This window comes from Ictidomys tridecemlineatus, chromosome 6, assembly GCF_052094955.1.
Source record: "Ictidomys tridecemlineatus isolate mIctTri1 chromosome 6, mIctTri1.hap1, whole genome shotgun sequence".
Taxonomy (NCBI): domain Eukaryota; kingdom Metazoa; phylum Chordata; class Mammalia; order Rodentia; family Sciuridae; genus Ictidomys; species Ictidomys tridecemlineatus.
Window position 1 is genome coordinate 118,069,613 of NC_135482.1, and position 22,511 is coordinate 118,092,123.

Genomic DNA, 22,511 nt, shown 5'->3' on the forward strand with positions numbered 1-22,511 from the left:
AAATAGATGTTGTAGAAATAAGCATCCACTTTTTAATTACATCAGCAAGGAAAAATTGTCTAGGTCTTGAATTTTTTTTAGTTTTTTATATCTTTAATCATTATTTTTTAATCTATTCATTGTCTTTTCCTTTTTTCAATGTTTTTGTACTTGTTTTCTCATCTCTCATTTCTATTTGCATCATTTCCCTTTTTAATTTTCACCCTCATTTTCCTCCTGTAGATTTTACCTTCCACCACTTTTTCCTTCATTTTTTAAATTTTTTTTTTAACTTCTTCTATCTTGGAATATTAATTTTGGAGTTACTTACACCATTTTTTTTGTGCTTTCTGCATTATTAACACTCTCTTCACATTGGTTAGATAATTTAGAGTCATCATTTTAAACATATTTTCTTACACATCAACAAATGCTTTTCTTTGAAGTTGTTGCTCTTCCTGGTGACATTCTTTTAGAAATTGTTTTGAATGAATGATCCTATCACTTTATCACATCGAGTCAGAGCTTTGAAAATATGACTTAACTATATCTCAGGACAAAGCGTAGGATTCGTGAGCGTTGATTGGCGGCAGCGAGAAACGTCCTTGGCGCTCACTGGCTCTGTCATTCGCGGGAAGGAATTGGTGGCGCCAGAAAAAAGTAGAAACAAGGTTGTCGCAGCAGCGGGATTCTGAGGAGTTGGGCGAGCCCACCAAACCGGAACTTTCTGGACTTCTTTCCCAAAGAAATCGCAACCGACATGTGGAATAGTGGATTTGAAAGATATAGCAGCTCCACCACCTTTGGGGGAGCCAGCAGCTACACTCAGTCCCCGGGAGGCTTCGGATCGCCGACACCTTCCCAGGCTGAAAAGAAATCAAGAGCCCAAGCCCAGCACATTGTACCCTGTACCATATCTCAGCTGCTTTCTGCTACTCTGGTTGATGACATGTTCAAAACTGGGAATGTTGAAATTTCACAGGTCACTGTTGTGGGAATAATCAAGGCTCCAACCAATATTGTTTACAAAAAAGATGCATGACAGCTGCACCCATGGATGTTTGCCAGTGGGTGGACACAGATGACACCAGTGGTGAAAATACTGTACTTCCTCCAGAAACATATGTGAAAGTGGCTGGCCACCTGAGATCCTTTCAGAACAAAAAGAGCCTGGTAGCCTTTAAGATCATGCCCCTGGAGGATATGAATGAATTTACCACATATATCCTGGAAATAGTCAATGCGCACATGGTGCTGAGCAAATCCAACAGCCAGCCCTCAGTAGGGAGAGCATCTATCAACAATCCAGGAATGGGGGAAGCAGGAAACTTCAGTGGGAATAGCATCATGCCAACAAATGGCCTCACTGTGGTCCAAAACCAAGTGCTGAATTTGATAAAGGCTTGCCCAAGACCCGAAGGGTTGAACTTTCAGGATCTCAGGACTCGGCTCCAACACATGCCTGTAGCTTCAGTCAAGCAAGCTGTGGATTTTCTTAGCAACGAGGGACACATCTATTCTACTGTGGATGACGATCACTTTAAATCCACAGATGCAGAATAACTGGATTTCACTGGGTACCTGAGATATTTCCAGCTGGATCTGTTTGCACAGTCCATTGCCTCCAGCTCTGTATATATATGATCAAGTGACTTCAAAGAAGGAGATTCATCTGTAAAGAGTTTTAGCTGGCTTGAAACTTACTGACTGCTTTTCTGTTTTTGTATTTTGTGGTTTTGAAGCTCAAAGGGAGATGGACAGTTGACAGGGATGTAAACCAGGATGGAATTTCTCAAGTTTCAAGTAAGCTCCTTAGGATACCAGGGTAGATGGGATTAGAAGAGATGCGCTACCAAGAGAGTTAGGCATTTACTTAACACCTGGGAGTTTCTGTTCTTGAAGTTTTTCTGTTCAAATGAGCAGGATGAAGGTCTGTGGGCAGAGCACCAACCAAGGAACCCACTGCCCTCTGTCTATTTTTGTTTCCCACTCTGGTTCTATGGTTACTTTCAAAATTGCACTTTTGTTCCCCTTCTTGCCTTGTCTGCTGCTGAAGATGGGTTTATATAAAAATGAGATTTAGCATGCTAGCATTATAGGACGGAGGAGGAGAAGAAATGTTAAATAAAACATTGCAAAAAAAACTATATCTCAGGACATATTCAACAGAGAAATCTCAATACAATGACTCACATCAAATATCAGATGAAAAATCAATCCAAATACATGCACAAACAGTATATTAACACAAGTAACATGAGGGAACAATACAATAAGAAACCAACAAGTTTTCTATTTCCACAACAACTCTATTTACATATCAACATTGTCAAACAGCTAAACAAAGAATTTAAAAAATTGACTGTAAAAAAATCAAGAAACAAAGAACACTAAGAAATAAATTATTAATGATAATGTAGATTTTTAAGAAAAATTCCATCACATCAGAAGGTAGCTTTATTTATATGTATTTTTTTAACAATTTTATCTTATTCCTTCCATGTGTGTGTGTGTGTGTTGAGAGAGAGAGAGAGAGAGAGAGAGAGAAAGAGAGAGAGGGGGGGATATATATGCTGGCTGTTCTGATTATTTGTATAATAATCAAATTATTATATAATTTGATATATATTATATATGATATGTTATATAATAATTTGATATATATTGTATCATATATAATATATATACACACATATTTGTCTTGTGTTCTCTCATATTTAGCATTTTTAATGTAATTCTCTTTTGCTAGCATTGCCTTGTGAAGGTACAGATTTATTGGATTGTTTGATATTCTATTATTTTCATGTGTATATTTTACCTATTTCTCTCCCAATATTTTCTTCTACTCTTGGCCAAATTCTAATATTCTCTCTCCCTCTCTCCAACACTATGATTTTTCTATTTTTCCCATTCCTCTGAATAAACATTGCCTGCTACTGCTCTTCTGCATTCTCTTTTTTCACTTTATAAAATTGTGGTCTATTCTAACTTCCCATCAAATTTACTTTTTCCCTAATTAATTGCATTTTTACCATTGTTCAAAACTAAATGGTTTAGATACCATCTGCTCATACTACTATTTGCTTTTTTAACCAACTGAAAACAAGAGTTTATCATCAATATATTTCTTTTTTTATTTGTTCTTATTAGTTATACATGACAGTAGAATGTATTTTCACATATTATACATACATGGAGCATAACCTCTCATTCTTCTGGTTGTACATTATATAGATTTACATTGGTCATGTAATCATATATGCACATAAGAATGTAATGAATGTCTGATTCATTCTACTATCTTTCTGTTCCCATCCCTCCTCCCTTTACTTCATTCCCATTTGTCTAATCCAAAGTACTTCAATTCTTCCCTACCCACCCACCCACCCTTATTGTGAGTTAGCATCTGCATATCAGAGAGAACATTTGGCCTTTGGTTTTGGGGGATTAGCTTATTTCCCTTAGAATGATAGTCTCCTGTTCCATCCATTATCAGCAAATGCCACAGTTTTACTTCTCTTATTGCTGATTAGTATTCCATTATATGTATGTGTGTGTGTGTGTGTGTGTGTGTGAGTGTGTGTGTATTTTTCTTTATCCATTCATCTGTTGAATGGCACCTAGGCTGCTTCCATAGATTAGCTATTGTGAATTGAGCTGCAATAAATATTAATGTGTCTACATCACTGTAGTATGATGAGTTTAAATTTTGGGGTATCTACTGAGGAATGAGATAACTATAACAAGTGATAATTCCATTTCAGGTTTGCTGAGAAATCTCCCTACTGCTTTCCAGAGGTTGTACCAATTTTCAGTCCCACCAGGAATGTATGTGAGTACTTTTCCCCTCACATTCTCACCAATATTCATTGTTATTTGTATTCTTGACAATTGCCATTCTGACTGGAGTGAGATGAAATCTCAGTGTAGTTTTAATTTGAGTTTCATTAACTGATAGAAATATTGAATAGTTTTTATATATCTATTGATCAATCATATTTCTTCTTATTTAAGTGCCTGTTCAGTACATTTGGCCATTTATTAATTAGATTCTTTGTTTATTTTGTGTTAATATTATTTGAGAATTTAGTATATCTTGGAGATTAATGCTCTATCTGAGATTCAGGTGGCAAAGACTTTCTCCAATTCTGTAGGCTATCTCTTCAAATTCTTGTTTCCTTTGCTATGAAGAAGCATTTTAATTTGATTCTAATCAATTTGTTAATTCTTGATTTTAATTCTTGCAGTTTAGGAGTCTTGTTAAGGAAGTCAGTTCCTAAGCCGACATGATGTATATTTGGGCCTACATTTTCTTCTATTAGGCTCAGAGTTTCTGGTCTAATGCTCAAGTTCTTGATCCACTTACAGGTGAGTTTTATGCAGAGTGAGAGATAGAAATTTAATTTCATTTTGTTACACATGGATTTCCAGTTTTCCCAGCACCATTTGTTGAAAAGACTATTTTTTCTCCACTGCATGCCTTTCTCTAAAATAAGATAATTGTATTTATGTGGAATTGTCTATGTGTATTTTATTCTGTACCAGAGGTCTGCATGTCTATTTTGGTGCTAACACCATACCATTTTTATTACTATACACCTGTAGTATAATTCAAGGTCTGATATTGTGATGTCTCCTGTTTCACTTTTATTGCTAAAGATTGCTTTATCTATTCTGAGTTTATTATTTTTCTAAATAAATTTCATGACTTCTTTTTTTTCTATTTCTATGAAGAATGTCCTTAGGATTTAAATAAGAATTACATTAAATCCATATAGTCCTTTTGTTATTAGGACCATTTTACAATGTTAATTCTACCTATCCAAAAACAGCAGATCTTTCCATCATCTAAGGTCTTTTTAAATTTCTTTATTTAGTGTTCTTTAGTTTTCATTGTAGAAACCTTTCACTTCATTCGATTGATTCATAACAAAACTTTACAGAGAAGACAAAACTTTACAGAGAAGAAATATCAGTCTCAAGAAATTGAAAGAAAGGGGACACTCCCTTTATATTGGGGAGTTATACTAGCTTCAATTTTTATGAAGCTAGTATAACCTTGATACCAAAATCAGACAAAGATGATCAAGAGAAGAAAACTACAGAATATTATCCCTGATGAACATACGTGAAGAAGTTCTAAATAACATTGTCAAACTACATTCAAAAACACATCAAGAAGATACTACACCATGATCAACTGAGTTTCATTCCAGGGAAGCAAGGCTGGGTAAACATACATGAATCAATAAATGTGATGTATCACGTAAGCAAAATTGAGAACAAAAATCATGTGATTATCTCAACAGATGCAAAAAAGACCTTCAATAAAATTCAACACCCATTCATATTACAAAAAGTGGGAGAAGCTACAGATCAAAGGAAGTTACCTCATCACCATAAAGGCCATTATGACAAACCCAAAGCCAACATCATACCAAAAGGTGAAAAGCGAAAAAGACTTCCACTAAACTTAGGAACAAGAAAAAACTATCCACTCCCACCATTATTATTCATTATACTCCTTTAAAAATGAACCAAAGCAATCAGGCTGGAAAATGAAATCAAGGGATATGAATAGGAAAAGAAGTCAAATTATCTCTGTTTACTGACAATATGATCCTATTCTCTCATTATGATCCTATACCTAGAGGGTCCAAAATATTCCACCAAAAGACTTCTAGAGCTTAAAAATGAATTTAGCAAAGTAGCAGGATACAAGTTAAATATCCATGAATGAATAGCTTTCCTATACCTCAAAAATAATTCATTTCAGAGAAAAGAAATCAGGAAGACAATCCCATTTGCAATCCCAATATCAAATCAAATAAAAACATACTTGGAAATTAATCTAAATAAGTAGGATTATAGCTCTACAATAAAAATGATATAACACTGAAAAAAATTGAAGACCTTAAAGATGAAAATTCAGCCCATGTTTGTGGATAGGCAGAATTAATATTGCCAAAATGGCCATATTACCAAAACAATATACAGATTTAATGCAATCCCCATCAATGATAACAATGATATTCTTCAAAGAGTTAAAAAAATTATTAAATTTATTTGTAAGAATAGGAGACTCAGAATAACCAAAGCAATACTAAGCAATGAAAGTGAAGCAAGAGGTATCATTACACACAATATAAACTTATACTACAAAGTTGTAGTAATAAAAACAGCATGGTATTGGCACCAAAAGAGGCATGAAGAACAATGCAATAACAGGGTCACAGAAAAACCCAGAAACCTCCACCATGTGACATTTGACCAAGATGACGAAAATATATCTTGGAACAAAGACACCCTTTTAACAAATGATGCTAGAAAATGGGACAGTTGTATATAATAAAAGTAAAATTAGAACTCTGTATTTCACTCTGTACAAAACTCAAATTGAAATGTATCAAAGACCTAGTATTTAGACAAGAAACTATTGTAATGGCTAGATGAAAACAGGAGTATCACTCAATCACAGAGGAGCTGACACCAAAATCCTTTACATGAGCCATAGAGCACAAGAAATAAAACAAAAATCAATAAGTGGTATGGTATTAAACTAAAAAGTTTCTGCACTGCTTTGTAAACAATTAAGAGCATGAAGACAGAACTAAAAATGGGATTAAATCTTGGAAAACTACTTTTTCCAATAGGATATTAATATCTACAATATACAAATCTACAAATAATGGAAAATCAACAGCACACACACATACACACAAAAAATCAAAATTAATAAATGGGTAAAATAACTAAACAGTAACTTCTCAATAGAAAAAAAAACACAAAAGACCAATATATTATGAAGAAATATTTGACATCTCTAGCAATCAAGAAAATGCAAATCAAAATTATGCTAAGATTTCATCTGACTCCAAACAGTCAAGAACAAAACATCTATAAATGCTGGTGAGGTTGTGCCAAGAAAGGAACATGTGGACATTTTTGGTATGGCTGCAGACTAATACACTCTCAAAAGCAGTTTGAAGATTCCTCAACAAACTAGGGATGAACACACCATAAGACACAGCTAAAAGATCTAAAATCTGCATATAACAGTGATACAGCCACATCTATGTTGATAGCAGCACAATTTACAATACCTGAATTATGCAATCAACCAAGATGCCCATCAATAGATAAATGGATTAAGAAACTGTGACACACACACACACACACACACACACACACACACACACACTGGAGCTCTACTTAGCCATTTAAAAGGATGAAATTATGGTATTTATTGACAAATACATAGAAATGGAGACTATTATATGAAGTGAATTTAGCCAATATCAGAAACTCAAATGTTTTCATTCATATGGAAAGCTAGAGTAAATTAATGGAAAGAAATAGGTAAAGGAATGATCACACAAAGGACCAACCACATAAAAATTCATGGGCAAGTGCAAAAAAGTCTAGTAGAATAGAGGAAGGACAATGGGAGAGAGAAGGGAGATTGGGAAGAAAAAAAGGGCATCATGAACTGAAATCAATTTCCAGAAAAGGGGGAGCATATTGGAATGAACTCAACTACTATGTAAAGGTATAAACCTCTAATAAAAAAATGACCAAATTGAATGCTCGGGCCATGAGAAAAGAGTGCAGCTAGAGATGAATAATATAAAACTCTTACTCAATATTATTATTCAATGAAATTTTAACAGAAAATCTCTTTTGCCATGAAAACATGGTGAACATCAAGACACAAGAGGCATTTAGAATCCCCAATGGACATAATCAAATAAGGAACTCTCCATTCTGTGTTTCAGATGAAATTCCAAAACTCAGAGCAAAGAGAGATTTTAAAATTCAAGGGAGAAGGACCAACTGGCTTATAAATGATAAGGCATCAGTGTAACTCTAAAGGATTGGAGCACCTGCAATGATATATTTCAAGCCCTAAAAGTGAAATATTGCCAGCCTACATGGCTATATGCATTGAAGTTATCCTTCAGATTCAAAGATCAAATAAAGGCCTTCCAAGACAAAAATGAACTAAAACATTTTGACAATCAAGCCAGTGTTCACAAGATGCTCAAAGGAAAATTCCATACATTAGATTAAAATCCACGAGAAGAGCAAGGGAAAGCATACAGTAGATAAGCAAATTTAAATTAAAAGCAAATCCTATATTAGAAATTAAATGAAAGAATTCAGTAAATTCTTCAATTATAAGACATATGAAATATAAGAAATGTTGAATTAATAAAAATAATCCAACTATTCTGCAAGAAGTATGCCTGATTGGTAAAGACATTCATAGAATAAAAGTGAAAGGATAGAAAATGAAATTACATCCAAGTGGAAGCCAAAGGAAATAAGAGTAGCTATTCTCATATTTCAAATTTTATTCTTTAAGAAGTAATTGTCTGGAGGTCAAAAAAATGAATATTGATAAAGGGAACAATCCAATAAGAAGATAAATGACAGTATATATTCATGCCTGAATGACAGTACACAAAATGTCATTTAAAAAAGAAAACAAAAAACTTATTCTACCTAATGTAACAGGTCCTAAGTGGGCTTGACTTCAATACAGGACTTTCACCTATGTCTACATCATATGGACAAATATCACCAAAGTTCCGCAAATTCTGTTTTTCCTCAAAATGAAGAGATTTAACAGATGTGTACAGAATATTTTATCTGACAATAGCAGATACACATTGTACTCAGCAGCACATAGAACCATCAGTTCAGTAAATCATATATCTAGGACACAAAACAAGTCATAGCAAATTCAAAAAATTAAGATAATGCCCTCCATCTCCTAATATCATAATGAAATGAAATTAGATATCAAAATAATAGAAAACTCCAGAAACATGTGGAGAATAAAAAATATACTTTTGCATGATGCCCAGAGATTTAAAAGCACAAGGAAACAATATGGCATCCCAGAATCATTGGAATAAAGGAAAAACAGCTCTTCTTATCTCATTTTTTCCTTTTAATTTCTTGGTTTTTCTCTCCATATCACTTTTTGTTCTCATTTTAATGCCATTATCTTATTTTTATTAATTTTCCCCTCATTTCTTCCTTTCTGCTCCATCTTACCACTTTTTTCACCTATTTTTCTGAGTTTAGTTAATTTAACTGTCACTGTTGCCTTATTTTTCATCCATGCAGTCTGTGGTTTCCCATTTCTTCTCTTTAGTTATTGGAGTCTTAGAGATGCTTTTAAATAAGCATTCAATTATTAGTTGAAGTTTATTTTCCTTCTAGTTTCTTGCTCTTGCTGGTTATTATTCTTTCCTCTGAAAGAGATGATGATGGGTAAACCTACCTCTTTGGTCATGCCCATTTAGGGTTTGACACTGAGATATAGCCTTTGCCCAGGGCCAGTGCACAGAGAAAGCAGTTCTCCAAAAAGACCCACATATAACAATGAAGAAGAAATACATCCAAATGCATGCATAAACCTTCGGATAGTAATACTGAGTATAAGGGAAAACAGGACAATAACACCCCTCCCAAATGTTATAATTCCCCAATAACTGCACCCACACTTTTACATTCTAATATCCACAAAAGAGGTTGGATAAAGCATGGTTCATAATTTTTAGTGATTTCTGACATAGTACAGAAATAAACTGGGAAGTTATCTTTAGTGCTCTAACAGCAAATGTCCCATCCTGGGAGGCAATCCCCTTAAAAGGGACTGGCTATTCTTCTTTCTTTCTTTTTGTCTTTCTTCCACATTTTTCTGGTGCATTATAGTCACATATACTGATGGAATATGTTCTTACATATTCATACAATGCACACAATGTACTAATATAATTTGCCCAATATCACTCCCCAGGAATTGCCCCATTCATCCCCACCCCTCCATTCCTTGGTTTTTTTCCTCTAGTAATCTCCCTTTGATTTTCATGACATCAGCCTTCACCTTTCTTTTCCTTTTTCTCTCTAGCTACTTCATGTAAATAAAAAAATGCCCCTCAGCCTTCTGAGATTGACTTATTTTGCTAATATAATGGTCTCCATTGCATCCATTTTACTGTAAATGAAATAATTTCAGTTTTCTTGATGACTGAATAAAACTACATTGTGTGTATATCCATCACATTTACTTTAACAATTCATCCATTGGCAGACACCTAGGCTGCTACTATGGTGTAACTATTGTGAACTGTGCTGATATAAATATGGGTATCCATGTATTATCATAATATGATAACTTTTTTAATTTAGAAGAAAAACCAAGGAGTGGTACAGCTGTATATTGGTGATTCTAAGCCTAATCTTTGGAAGAGCCTCCATACTGATTTCCATAATTGTTGTAGTGATTTATAATTTATAATTTATAATCCCATCAAAAGTGTGAAGTATTCCATTTCCTCCACATCCTCTGCAGCATTGTTTATTATTTTTTATTCATGATAGATGCCATTCTGACTGGTGTAAAATAAAATTTCAGTGCTTTGATTTGCATTTCCCTAATTGCTAATGATGTACATTTTTTTTTCAAATGTTTGTTGGCCATTTTTATTTCTTCTCTTGAGAAGTGCCTGTTCATTTGCCAATTTATGAATTGGGTTATTATATTTTTTGGTGTATCTATTCTAGATAATGCTCTGTCAGAAGTATACCTAGCCAAGATTTTCTCCCATTCTGTAGTTTCTCTCTTCGCATTCCCTTGGTTTCCTTTTCTGTGCAGAAGTTGGATGCCATCCCATTGATAAACTCTTGGATCATTTCCTGAGCTTTAGTGGTCTTAGTTGCCTGTGCCTTTATGTTGGAGTGTTGGCCCAATGTTTTCTTCTAGGAGTTGCATAGGTTCTGTTCTAATTCCTAAGTCTTTGATCAACTTTGAAATGATTTTTGTGCAAGGTAAGACAAGGATTTAATTTTACTCTTCTATATATGGATAACCAGTTGTCTCAGCACCATTTGTGAAAAAGGCTTTCTTTTCTCCAGTGTATGTTTTTGGCATCTTTGTCAAAGAACAAGTGACAAAGAATAGATGTCTTCTATTCTGTACCATAGATCTAGGTGTCTATTTCATGCCTGTATCATGCAGCTTTGTTACTATAGCTCTGTAGTATAATTTGAAATCAGGTTTTATAATACCTCCAGCATCACTGTTTTGTCTTTGAATTACTTTGGCTCTTCTGGGTTTATTATTCTTCCAAATCAATTTTAGAACTATTGTTTCCTAGTTCTGTGAAAAATATCACTGGCATTTTTGATGGAGATTGCATTGAATCTGTATATTTCTATTGGTAGTATGGGCCTTTTAATAATATTAATTCTACTTATCCATACATATGGAAGGTCTTTCCATCTTTTGAAGTCTTCTTCAATTACTTGATTCAATGTGTTCCACAATTTTCATGTGGAAGTCATTCACTTCCTTGGTTAGAAATATCCCTAAGGGGCTGAGGCTGTGGGTCTGTGGTAGAGCCCTTGCCTAGCATATGTGAGGCACTAGGTTCAATTCTCAGTACCACATATAAATAAATAAATTAAATTAAATCCATCAACAACTAAAATAAACATACTTTAAAAAAAGAAACAACCTAGGTATCTTTTAAAGATATTGTGAAAAAATGTTTTTCTAATTGCTTTTTCAGAAGATTCATTTTTGGTATATGGGAAAGCGGACTGATTTTTTTTCATGTGCATTATGGAACCTGCTACTTTGCCAAATTTGTTCATTATCTCTAGAAGTTTTTCATGGAGTTTGTTGGCTCTCCTAGGTCAAGTACCATGTCTTCTACAAACAGTGATATTTTGATTTCTTCCTTTCCTATTTATTTCCTCTCTTACCTAATTGCTCAGGCAGCTGTTTTCCTCTAATGAGTCAGTTTCCTACTTTGAAAAAAAAATCACTGAAGACAAGGCACAATGAAATCTTTGACCACAATATTACAGGCTGGTAATACTAAAATTTTCAGCCAGAAAAAATGACCACCTTTTAGCATGAATGCATTCAGTGGCCCTTGCTGTTAAATTTGTTCCTAATTTCAACCAGTTATTAGTTGATCATTTAAGGAGATTATCAAAATAGAAGCACAAACAAAATATTTTTTTGCCTCAATCCCAAGCATAAAATTGATCTATAGACACCATGAATTCTTAAATTATTTGTAGATTCACAACCAGTTTGAATGCTTTTGGCTTATGAAATAATAAATGATCTTTCCATTCTAACATTCATTTGAAAGGTAATTTCATTTAGCCTATTCTTCATTATTAAAGCAAAGAAAAATACAGGAAGTCAGGAACTTAAATGTTTACATACCTTTGGCTGCTGGATTTGGGTACCACCAAGAATTTTTCTCCCATCCTCCGGAGTCACAGGTAAATATGGTTTTGCTGACAAATATATAGATATACTTAAATGACTTAGAGAGTTATAAAGAGGGATCCTCTAGAAAAATAAAAATAAATATCTCTAACAATAATCTATTTATATTCTCCCAAATATGCATTTAAATTAATTTTGACTTTTAGGTGACTATCTTATAATTTTTGTTCTGATTGTGAGGGGTTGAACCCAAAGCTTGGCAAATATTCTGCAACTGACTTTCATTTCTAGGTCTTTTATATTATTTGGAGACACCATTTCTGGAAAATGCTCAGGCTGGCTTGAAATATGCCATCCTCCTATAGATAGGATAGATTAAAGATATGCTTTAGTATGCCCAGCTAATATTGACTCCTCTAAAAAAATATCTATACTAACCCAAAATTTCAGAAACCTCTTGGGCTAGATGTTACCAGGTTCAATGCACACAAGTATCTCAAAGATTCACCACTCAAGATAAATGCAAAGTCCTCAGAAACAAAATTTATAGTTCCACAGAAACATGATAATTCATACTGTTCACTATGTTCTACCTTAGAATAAGTAGCTTTAAAACAACCCCTCTTTCACTACTGGTGATTTCCAAAATGACTGATATTATTACACCTTTGTTAATAATGCCCTGTCCCTTATCTATGAAATGTTTTTTCTTTTATTCTAACAAATTTCTTTTCTGCATTTGGGACTCACTGTCCTATATGAAGTCTTCCTTAACTCTCACTAATGACATAGGCTTGTGTTTTCTCTTTATTTTATATCTATTACACTTAATGAAGCTGTTCTAAAAAATAAAATATTTAAGATTTAAATATAAGATTTAATGGTTTCATTTCACTTTACTCAAAAGTACCATGACTAATATTATAGGATAGTGCTCTAACTTGGTGCCTATGAAGATACTTTGCCCAAGTCTGTAATCCTGAGTTGCTAGGAGATTCTTTTCTTATAAATAGATTGATATTTTTTACTTGTTCTTTTGAGTTATTCTTGTATTGACCTAAGCAGAATAAACCAATCCCCAAAACCCAAAAGTCAGATGTTCTCTCTGATATGTGGATGTTAACACACAACAAGGGATTGAAGTAAACTAGAAGTTCAGTAGATTAGAAAAGAGGGAGCAGGAATAGTAGAATTAATCTACATTACTTTCCTATGTATGTAGGCTGGTGTTTCCTTCCTCGGTCTTTTTTAGTACTTGACCAATTTTTCTACTGATTCTTTGCAACTCATACTGTAAATTCTTCATTTATAGGTATTACCCAGTTGCTCCTAGATTGGAAGGAACAATTTTATCTCCAATCTTATTTACTTGACCAGATATTTGATTGAGCTCCTGGTACATGCCAGTATGGACAAAAGGCTTCACATGTGATAGCTTTTCTGCAGCTAGGGCCTGAGCTCTGTATTAAGTAGTGATGTAAGTAGCCAGGACAGGAAATGGAGAGGGCAGGAAAGACAGTTGCAAGAGGGAAAGTACAATATTCAATGGCATCTTTATTTGTCAAAAAATATGGGGTTTGGGGACAGGGATTGTGGCTCAGTTGTAAAGCACTTGCCTGGCATGTGGGAAGCACTGGTTTCAATCCTCAGTACCACATAAAAATAAATAAATAAATAAATAAAGTATACAATTTGATTTTTTTAAAAAAAAATTATGGTGATTGATGAGGAGTAATGACAGATGACTAAAAATACAGAGGAAAGAGTTAAATATATGCAGGCAGAATTTATATCATGAAAAATTTCTAGTTAACTTTAAAATACTTGGACCCCATGTTGTATGAAGTGGTTCTTGTTTATATTTGCATTGTAACTAGATGACCTACAAATGTCACCAGCAGGATGTATGTGAGGTGCACAGGCATAAATGGTGATGAATAATTAGAAGGCAACAACACAAAATAAAGATGATGAAGACTTGAATTGAGGGAATATTTCCAGACACATAGAAGATACAAAATATTCAGCCAGTATACAATGAAGTTTTTAAATGAATTAAAATATACAGACTGCTGGCATGTCAAATGTTTTCGTATACATCTTTACAGAGAAATTGTATTGCAAAATTTACCTGATTTGAGTGTCTTTGCTTCTTTCATTGGTACTGATTGATTTGTAGGAGTATTAATTATTTCCTTGAAAGCCTAAATGAGTTTGGAAAAATATATTAAGTAAATACTGATTGTATTTCATGCATTATTTGGCAATATTTCAAGTTGAGTTTTAGTGTATAGAATATTCCACAGTCTCCATGCTTTGGGGGCAGCTCTTACACTATATCCAGGTTCACAAAGCCAATATTGAATGTGATTTACCTCTGCTTCTGAAAATGGTCCTGTAACACATCCTGGTAGGCATACAGGAGGGTACTGCACAGTAAAGACTCCAGGCTTTTCAGACTAGAATTCAGAAGAAATAAGTAGAACTGTAGTTGCTAGCCAGAAAACCCAAAATTCTAAAGACAGAAGTTGTGGAAACAAATTTCTACATTTTAATCACATCAGAATTCTACATTTAATTATATCAATATTTCCTGTGTAAGAAATGTTGTTGGTTTTGGATTTTTGTAGTTTTTTTTAAAAAAAGTTTTTCCTCATTATTTATGCTTTAATATGTATAATTTATATAATCTTTCTATTGTTTTAATGGGTTTTTCTATGTACTTGTTTTTGTATCTCTCATTTTTATTTGCATCATTTCTCATTTTCACTTTTCACCCTCATTTTCCTTCTGTAGATTTTCCCTTCCACCACTTTTTGATTTATTTATTTATTTTGCTTTTTTTTGTCTATTTCTGTATTAATTTTGGAATCACTAATACCTTTCTTTTGCATTTTACATTATTATTTCCCACTTCGCATTGCTTAGATAATTTAGAGACATCATCTTAAACATATTTTTGTTATAAATTTACATGTTTTTTGCTTCCAAGTTTGGTTCTTTGAATGAATGATCCTAGCACTTTTCTCTTGTTGAGTTGGAGCTTTGAAAATGAGACATATCCTCTGCTCAGAACATATCAACAAAAGAAATCTCAGTTAAATGACCCACATTGGATAGCAGAAGGGAAATCAAGCCAAGTGCATGCATTATCCTCAACATACTAATATAAGTAATATGAGAGAGCCACATAATAAGTAACCATCAAAAGTTCCAAATTTCCCAATAACTCAATTCACATACCAAGATTGACAAGCATGCTGAAGAAATAATTTATTGTAAAAATATTTAAGTAAGAAAACTGAGAAATAAATTAATGAAGATAATAGAAATTTTGAAAGAACATTATAGTAATGAGATAAAAGTTTCTTGGAAAACAATTTTTGGAAATGATAAGTTCATTAAATCAAAGAAAAATCTGAGTAGACAGTACCACCAATGTACTATATCAGGAAGAAAAAAAGAATGTTAAGGCTTGAAGACATGGTACATTAGTAAACTTTCAGATACTAGTAAAAATAAGAAACTTGGCAATGTCAAAAGATCAACTTGAAATTACAAGATATCAGAATAGGGAAGTCTGCTTTCTAGCCTACTCTGTGGCAATAAAACCAAAGCAGCTGATATACAGCTTTTCAGTGTGGTGGTTTAAAAGGGATTTCACTGGGATTTAATATCAGGCAACAGAGAAGCTTGGAGAATTGGAAGTTTGGATACAGGAAAATAAAGAAGAAAGCTCACCACTGTTGATAGTAGCTTCTGATCACCTGAGCAGACCCACCACTTGTTTTGGTATAGAGAAATCAGAGATCAAAACATTGCCTGAACTTACTTAAACTAGGAGATTGCAAACCCTGCAGGTTTTTTTACAATTACAATTGGGTGTGAAATAAGTGAGTGCTCTATCCTGACTGGCCATGCAGTGCTCAGGCAGGAATCCTTTAGGGGCCAGCATGCATGCCATGACATCTGCAGAACTCCAGAGATCAGAAACACACACAAACACAGCCACAGTATTTGCAGGTGCCTAGGCAAAGTCTGACCTATGTGAGTGAAATGGGCATGGAGTGACTGTGCCTGCAGTTGGAAGGGTGAAGGGAAGCCTTGCTGTCCAGTGGCTCACATGAACATCTGAGGTGGTCTGGAAGTGGCAGTTGGTGATGGGAATATCCAAAGGAACTATACCTGGGATGGCTGAGTTCCTGGGCAAAAGTGAGTGCAGGAACAGCACCCTTTCCCCACAATTGGATGTCTTGGGAGGCACCTAAGAACCAAACCCACAGAAGCAATTGGATAAAGTCTAGTCCTAGGGGCAGGTCAACCTAGCCACTCCAAATAAGGTAACCCAATTAAAGCTGAGGGCTAAACACAACACAGCACCATAGGGCAGATTTCCCCTTGCAGAATGTGCTGAAGAAGCAGTGCCCAGGGGGTGCATAGATCTTGTATGGAGGGTCAAAACACAAACCCATCGTACATAGTAACCCACCCCACCTTTTAGTGCTGAAAATGCAAACTGAGTCTCATATCAAAAAGATTCAATCTTTGACCATGGCAACTCATAAATCAGAGAGCAACACAATAATGGGAAGGAATTAAAATCCCCCAATTCTTGTTCTCTTTATTAGTACTTTACTTAAGAATAATGGTAATAAAAACTAATGAACACAGATATTGACTATACATTCCAGGCAAGTATTTTAACTACTACTACTTCAGTGTCCCCTCCATCTAAAATAAGATAGAGTTTTTTGAAATACCTATATATTTTCTAACATTTTTCTTTTCCCTACTCTCTCTCTCTCTCTCTCTCTCTCTCTCTCTCTCTCTCTCTCTCACACACACACACACACACACACATACAGAGAGAGAGAGAGAACAAGACAAAGAGAAAGAAAGAAATGTGGCTATCCTGATTATTTCAAGGTCATATATACATACACTATTTGTCTTGTTCTCTCTCATATTCAGCCTTTTTCAATGTAGTTATCTTTTTCAAACATTGTCTTGGGAAGGTTAAGGTTCATTGTACTTTATATTTTGGTTGGATTTTCCATTATTTTAATGTGCTTACTTTACTCCTTTGTTTTTCAATATTATCTTCTCCTACCATTAGCTGAATTCAAACAATCTCCCCCTTTCTTAATACCATGCTTCTTCTAATTATTTCCCTCCCTCAATATAAGTATCACCTGCTACTGTTCTACATTCTCTTTGTTCACTTTGTGGATATTGTACTCTGTTCTAATTTCCCAACCACATTTCCTTCACTTCTAATTTACTGTATATTTACTATTGCTCAGAACTACATGGTTTATATAACTCTGCCTCCACTAATTGCTTTAAATCAAGTACTAATTCATGGTTACTGTTTTTACTACTGCTCCCAATCACTGAACACACCATTCCTGTTTACTAGTGACAGTTAGTGTTGGAAACATCATAGTAGGATCTATGTGTTTACTTCAATACTGTTTGTTATTTCCAATAGTTGTTATTATAGTTTATTTTTTCCCATTCTATGAGGTATTGCAAACCTAGAACAAGATGAAACCCCACAGGTTAGAGATTCTGCTGCATTTAGAAATAAACATTTTATCTATTACTCCAATTCAAAGAAGAGAGGAAACAAAAAGCTCCAAACCACGAATAATGACCCAAGGAGGAAAAACTGGAGAGAAAACTCAGGTCACACCCCTTGGCATTTATTTACTCATACATCAAAAAATAGAGACAGGTCCTAGAATGGATAGATAACTACACACAAATGGACATGCACAAAAAAATGGTATAAGAATCCACTTCAAAGGTGTGCAAGACCAAGAGCCCTGAAAACATGAGAAAGCAGGCAATCAAAGCCCACCCTAAAATCCACAATCCCCCAACTAAGGGAACCCACTTATATTGAGCTTGACAAAAACCCAGAGAGTGATTATAAAAACTGATTATCAAAATGTTCAATGAACTAGAAATCTAAGTAAGAAAGTAAGAGAGTCATTATAGGAGATGAAAGACCATTGTAATAATGAAATAGAAGTACCAAAAAAAGGAGAAATCCTAGAAATAAAATACAATTCACAAATTACAAATTCACTTGAAGGTATTATTAACAAAACAGATGGTGTAGAAAATAGAAGTTTAATTTGAAGTCAGAACTTCAGGCATTAAATACAGGCTATATAATCTTGAATATATAGAAGGTAGTAAAGGGAAAATAATTATACAGCATGACCAGAATATACAAGAAACATTAGGAAAGAATATAAGAACATGGAGATAGAAACTATGGGCATAAAGAATATTTTCAATGAGATATTTACAAAAAATTTATCCCATACCAAGACTGAGATGGACAAACACATATAGGAGGTTTACAGGAACCCAAATAGGCTCAGCCACATGAGAAGCTCTTTGAGACACATCATAATCAAAATGCCTAACCTAACATAAAGGAAAAAAAATACTAAAAGCCACAAGAGACAAACATTAGGTTACATTTAGAGGCAGACCAATAAGATTCACTTCTGTTTTCACTCTGAGGCACTAAAATTATGGAGGGCCTGAAGTGAGTCATTCCAAAGCCTAAAAGAAAACAACTGCCATACAAGGTTACTATACCAGGAAAGCTCAGTTTCAAATTTAAGGTGGAAATAAAAACATTACACAACAAAAATAAACTAAAAGAACTCATGTGTACCAAAACAACACTACAAAGAATACTCAAACATAAACTATATACACAGGAACTAAAGGAACACTTCCCAAAGCCTGCAAACCAAGGAAGTTCAACAGAAGAATAATTCACTAAGTGACAATCATGACAGCATAGAATAAAGAGGGAAAAAGGCAGGAAAACACAAACACATATTCATATTAACAACTCCCCAATTAAAAGCACAGATTATTAGAATGGATCAAAAAACAAATCCACCTATATGTGTTTATAAGAGACACATAAGCAAAGAGGCTGAAGGTAAAAGGAGAGCAAAAAATATATTTCACTCACAAATATAATCTATTTAACAAAGTAGATTCCAAGCAAAAATTAATATGAGACAAAGAATGCCATTATAGCCTGGTGAAGGAAACAATGTAACAGAAAAATATAACCACAGTAAACACTGATGCTCCAAATGTCAATTCACCCCATTATATGGAAAAAATACACCACAATGTTAAATTCCACATAGATCTCAACACAAACATGTAGATTTCTATACATGTTTATAATAGACATGTCACCAAATAAAAAAATCAACAAGGATATCTCCAACCTGACCAACACTATAAATCAAAAAGACTTACCAGACATCTAATAGTGCACCCCCAAACAGCTGAATTTAACACCTTCTCAGCTGTGCATGAAACTTTCTATAAAATAGATCATATTCTATGCCACAAATAAAATTTTAGCAAATATTATTTTAAAATGACAATTCCAATGAATCCTATCAATTCCTAATGGAATGAAGCTACATATAAATATTAAGAACCATATAAACTCATCCCAAATGAACAATGTTCACTTAAATGAATAAGGGATAAAAGAAGAAATGACAACATAAATCAAGAAATTTTTAGAAACAAACAAATAGAGAGACACAACATATCAAAATCTCTGGAGAAGTATGGAAGCATTTCTAAGAGGCAAATTTATAGCACTGGAGCCTATATCAAAATTGGAGGGGCTAGGGTTGTGTCTCAGTGGTAGAGTGCTTGCCTAGTGTGTGGGGCACTGGGTTTGATTCTCAGCACTGCATACAAAAGTATAGGTTAATTGAAAACTAAATATATATTAAGACTATTAAAAATACATTCGCAAATAAACAAAACAAAATCACCAAACCCATAGCCAAACTAATCAAAAGAAAGACTAAAAAGAAGCAAACTGACAAAAATCAGAGGTAAAGGGAAACATCACCACACAGTCTAAATCCAAAGGATATCAGAGACTATTTTGTAAATTTATACTCCAATCAAATAGTAAACCTGGAAAATATGCACAAGTTTCTAAACACATATAACCGCCCATATTGAACCAGATAAAGAAATCCTAAGCAGAACAATATCAAGTAATGAAATTGAATCAGCAATTAAAAGCATTCCAAAAAAGAAAAGCCCTAGATGTGATGGATTCACAGCTGACCTCTATAAGAAGTTTACAGATGAAATAATATCAGTTTTTCTCAAGGTATTCCATGAAATCTTAAGAAAGGGGACAACCCTAATACTTTTTATGAGGCTAGTATATGTAACTTTAAAGCAAAAACCAAAGATGATCAAGAGAAGAAAACTATAGACCAATATCACTGATGAACATAGATGGAAAAATTCTAAATAATATATCAGCAAACCAAATTCAAAAACATATCAAGAACATACTACCACATGATCAACTGAGTTTCATTTCAGGAATGCAAGCCTGGTAAAACTACATGAACCAATAACTGATTCTTTACTTAAGCAGAACAACAAAAAAATCACATGATCATCTCAATAGCCACATAAGAGATCTTCAATAAAATCCAACACCCATAATATAAATGAGGAAGAAGCTGTGGATTGAAGAAACTTACCTCAACATCATAAAAGCCATTATGACAAACCCAAAACCAACATCATAGCAAATGATGTAAAACTAAAAGCACTTCCACTAAATTCAGGAACAAGACAAAGCTGTCCCCTCCCACCACTCCTATTCAATATACTCCTTGAAACATTATCAAAGCAATCAGGCAAGAAAAGGAACTCAAATGGTTATAAATAGGAAAAGAAGAAGTCAAACTATCTCTGTTACTGACAATATGATCCTATGCTCACATTATGATCCTATATCTATAGGTCCAAAATATTCCACCAGAAGAATTCTAGAGCATATATATGAATTTAACAAAGTAGCCTGATACAAGATCAAATGAATAGCTTTCCTATACTCCTATGGGGATTCAATAAAGGAAGAAAATAGAAAAACTATCCCATTTGCAACAACCTCAAATAAAATTTAAAAAACCATACTTTTAAATTAACCTAAAGGAGTGTTATAGCTCTACAATGAAAATTATAGAACACTTAAGAAAAATTAAAGAGGACCTTAGAAGATGAAAAGACATCACATGTTCTTGGATAATCAGCATTAATATTGTCAATATGGTCATATTACCAAAAGCAATATATAGATTTAATACAATCTCCAACAAAACATCAATGACGTTCTTCACAGAATTAGAAGAAAAACAATTCTTGAATTCATTTGTAAGAAGAGTCCCAAAATAGCCAAAGTAATAATAAACAAGAATAGTGAAGCAGGAGGCATCACAATACCAAATATAAAATTATACTACAGAGTTGTAGTAGTAAAAGCAGCATGGTATTGGCACCGTAAGAGGTATGAAGACCAATGGAATAGAAGACACAAAGAAAAACTCACAAACCTATATGGTCTGATATATGGGAAAGATGACAAAAATATATCTTGATGCTGGGAAAATGGGATAGCTGTATGTAGAAAAAATGAAATTAGAACTCTATTATTCACCCTGCACAAAACTCAAATTGAAATGGATCAAAGATGTAGGAATTAGACTAGAAACCTTACAATGGCTGGAAGAAAACATAGGAGCATCACTCCATCATAGAGGTACTGACACCATCTTCATTTACAAGAGCCACAGAGCACAAAAAATGAAACCAAAATCAATAAGTGGCTTCAAATAAAAAGCTTCTGCACTGCTAAGTAAACAAAAGCATGAAGAGAGAACTACAAATGGGATTAAATCTTGGAAATCTGCTCCTCCAATAGGAGAATAACATCCACAATATAGAAATAATTCAAAAATCTTAACTCCAAAAAAAAAATAGCAAAACCAATAAATAGGCAAAAGAACTAAACAGAAACTTCTCTATAGAAAAATATAAAAGGCCAATAAATTATGAATAGATGTTTAATATCTCTAGCAATCAAGGCAATGCAAACTACATTAAGATTTCATCTCACTCCACTCAGAATGGCAATAATCAAGAATCCAAAGAGCTATAAATTCTGGCAAGAATAGGGGGAGAAAGGAACACTTGTACTACAGACTAATAAACCACTCTGAAAAAAAAAGATTGGAGATTCCTCAATAAAACTAGGGATGCATCCCATGATATGGCCCAGCTATCTCATTCCTGGGTATTTTCCCAAAAGATCTATAATCAGTATACTACAGAAACATAGCCACATCAATATTAATAGCAATACAATTCACAATACCTGAAATATGGAATCAAC

At 33.8% G+C, this 22,511-nt stretch overlaps 1 protein-coding gene and 1 pseudogene across 2 annotated transcripts in view; one reads left to right on the forward strand and one right to left on the reverse strand.

Annotated features, from left to right (window-relative positions):
- Positions 1-22,511, reverse strand: part of LOC144365007 (uncharacterized) — a 56,486-nt gene that overhangs the window by 6,849 nt on the left and 27,126 nt on the right. For both annotated transcript variants that reach the window (XM_078015643.1, XM_078015642.1), the window contains exons 11-13: positions 14,617-14,700; positions 14,373-14,445; positions 12,236-12,309 (exon numbers count right to left, since the gene is read on the reverse strand). In XM_078015643.1, the coding sequence (XP_077871769.1) occupies positions 12,236-12,309; positions 14,373-14,445; positions 14,617-14,700 (231 nt within the window). The remainder of the gene's footprint in view (positions 1-12,235; positions 12,310-14,372; positions 14,446-14,616; positions 14,701-22,511) is intronic.
- LOC144365006 (replication protein A 32 kDa subunit pseudogene) lies at positions 605-2,077 on the forward strand (annotated as a pseudogene).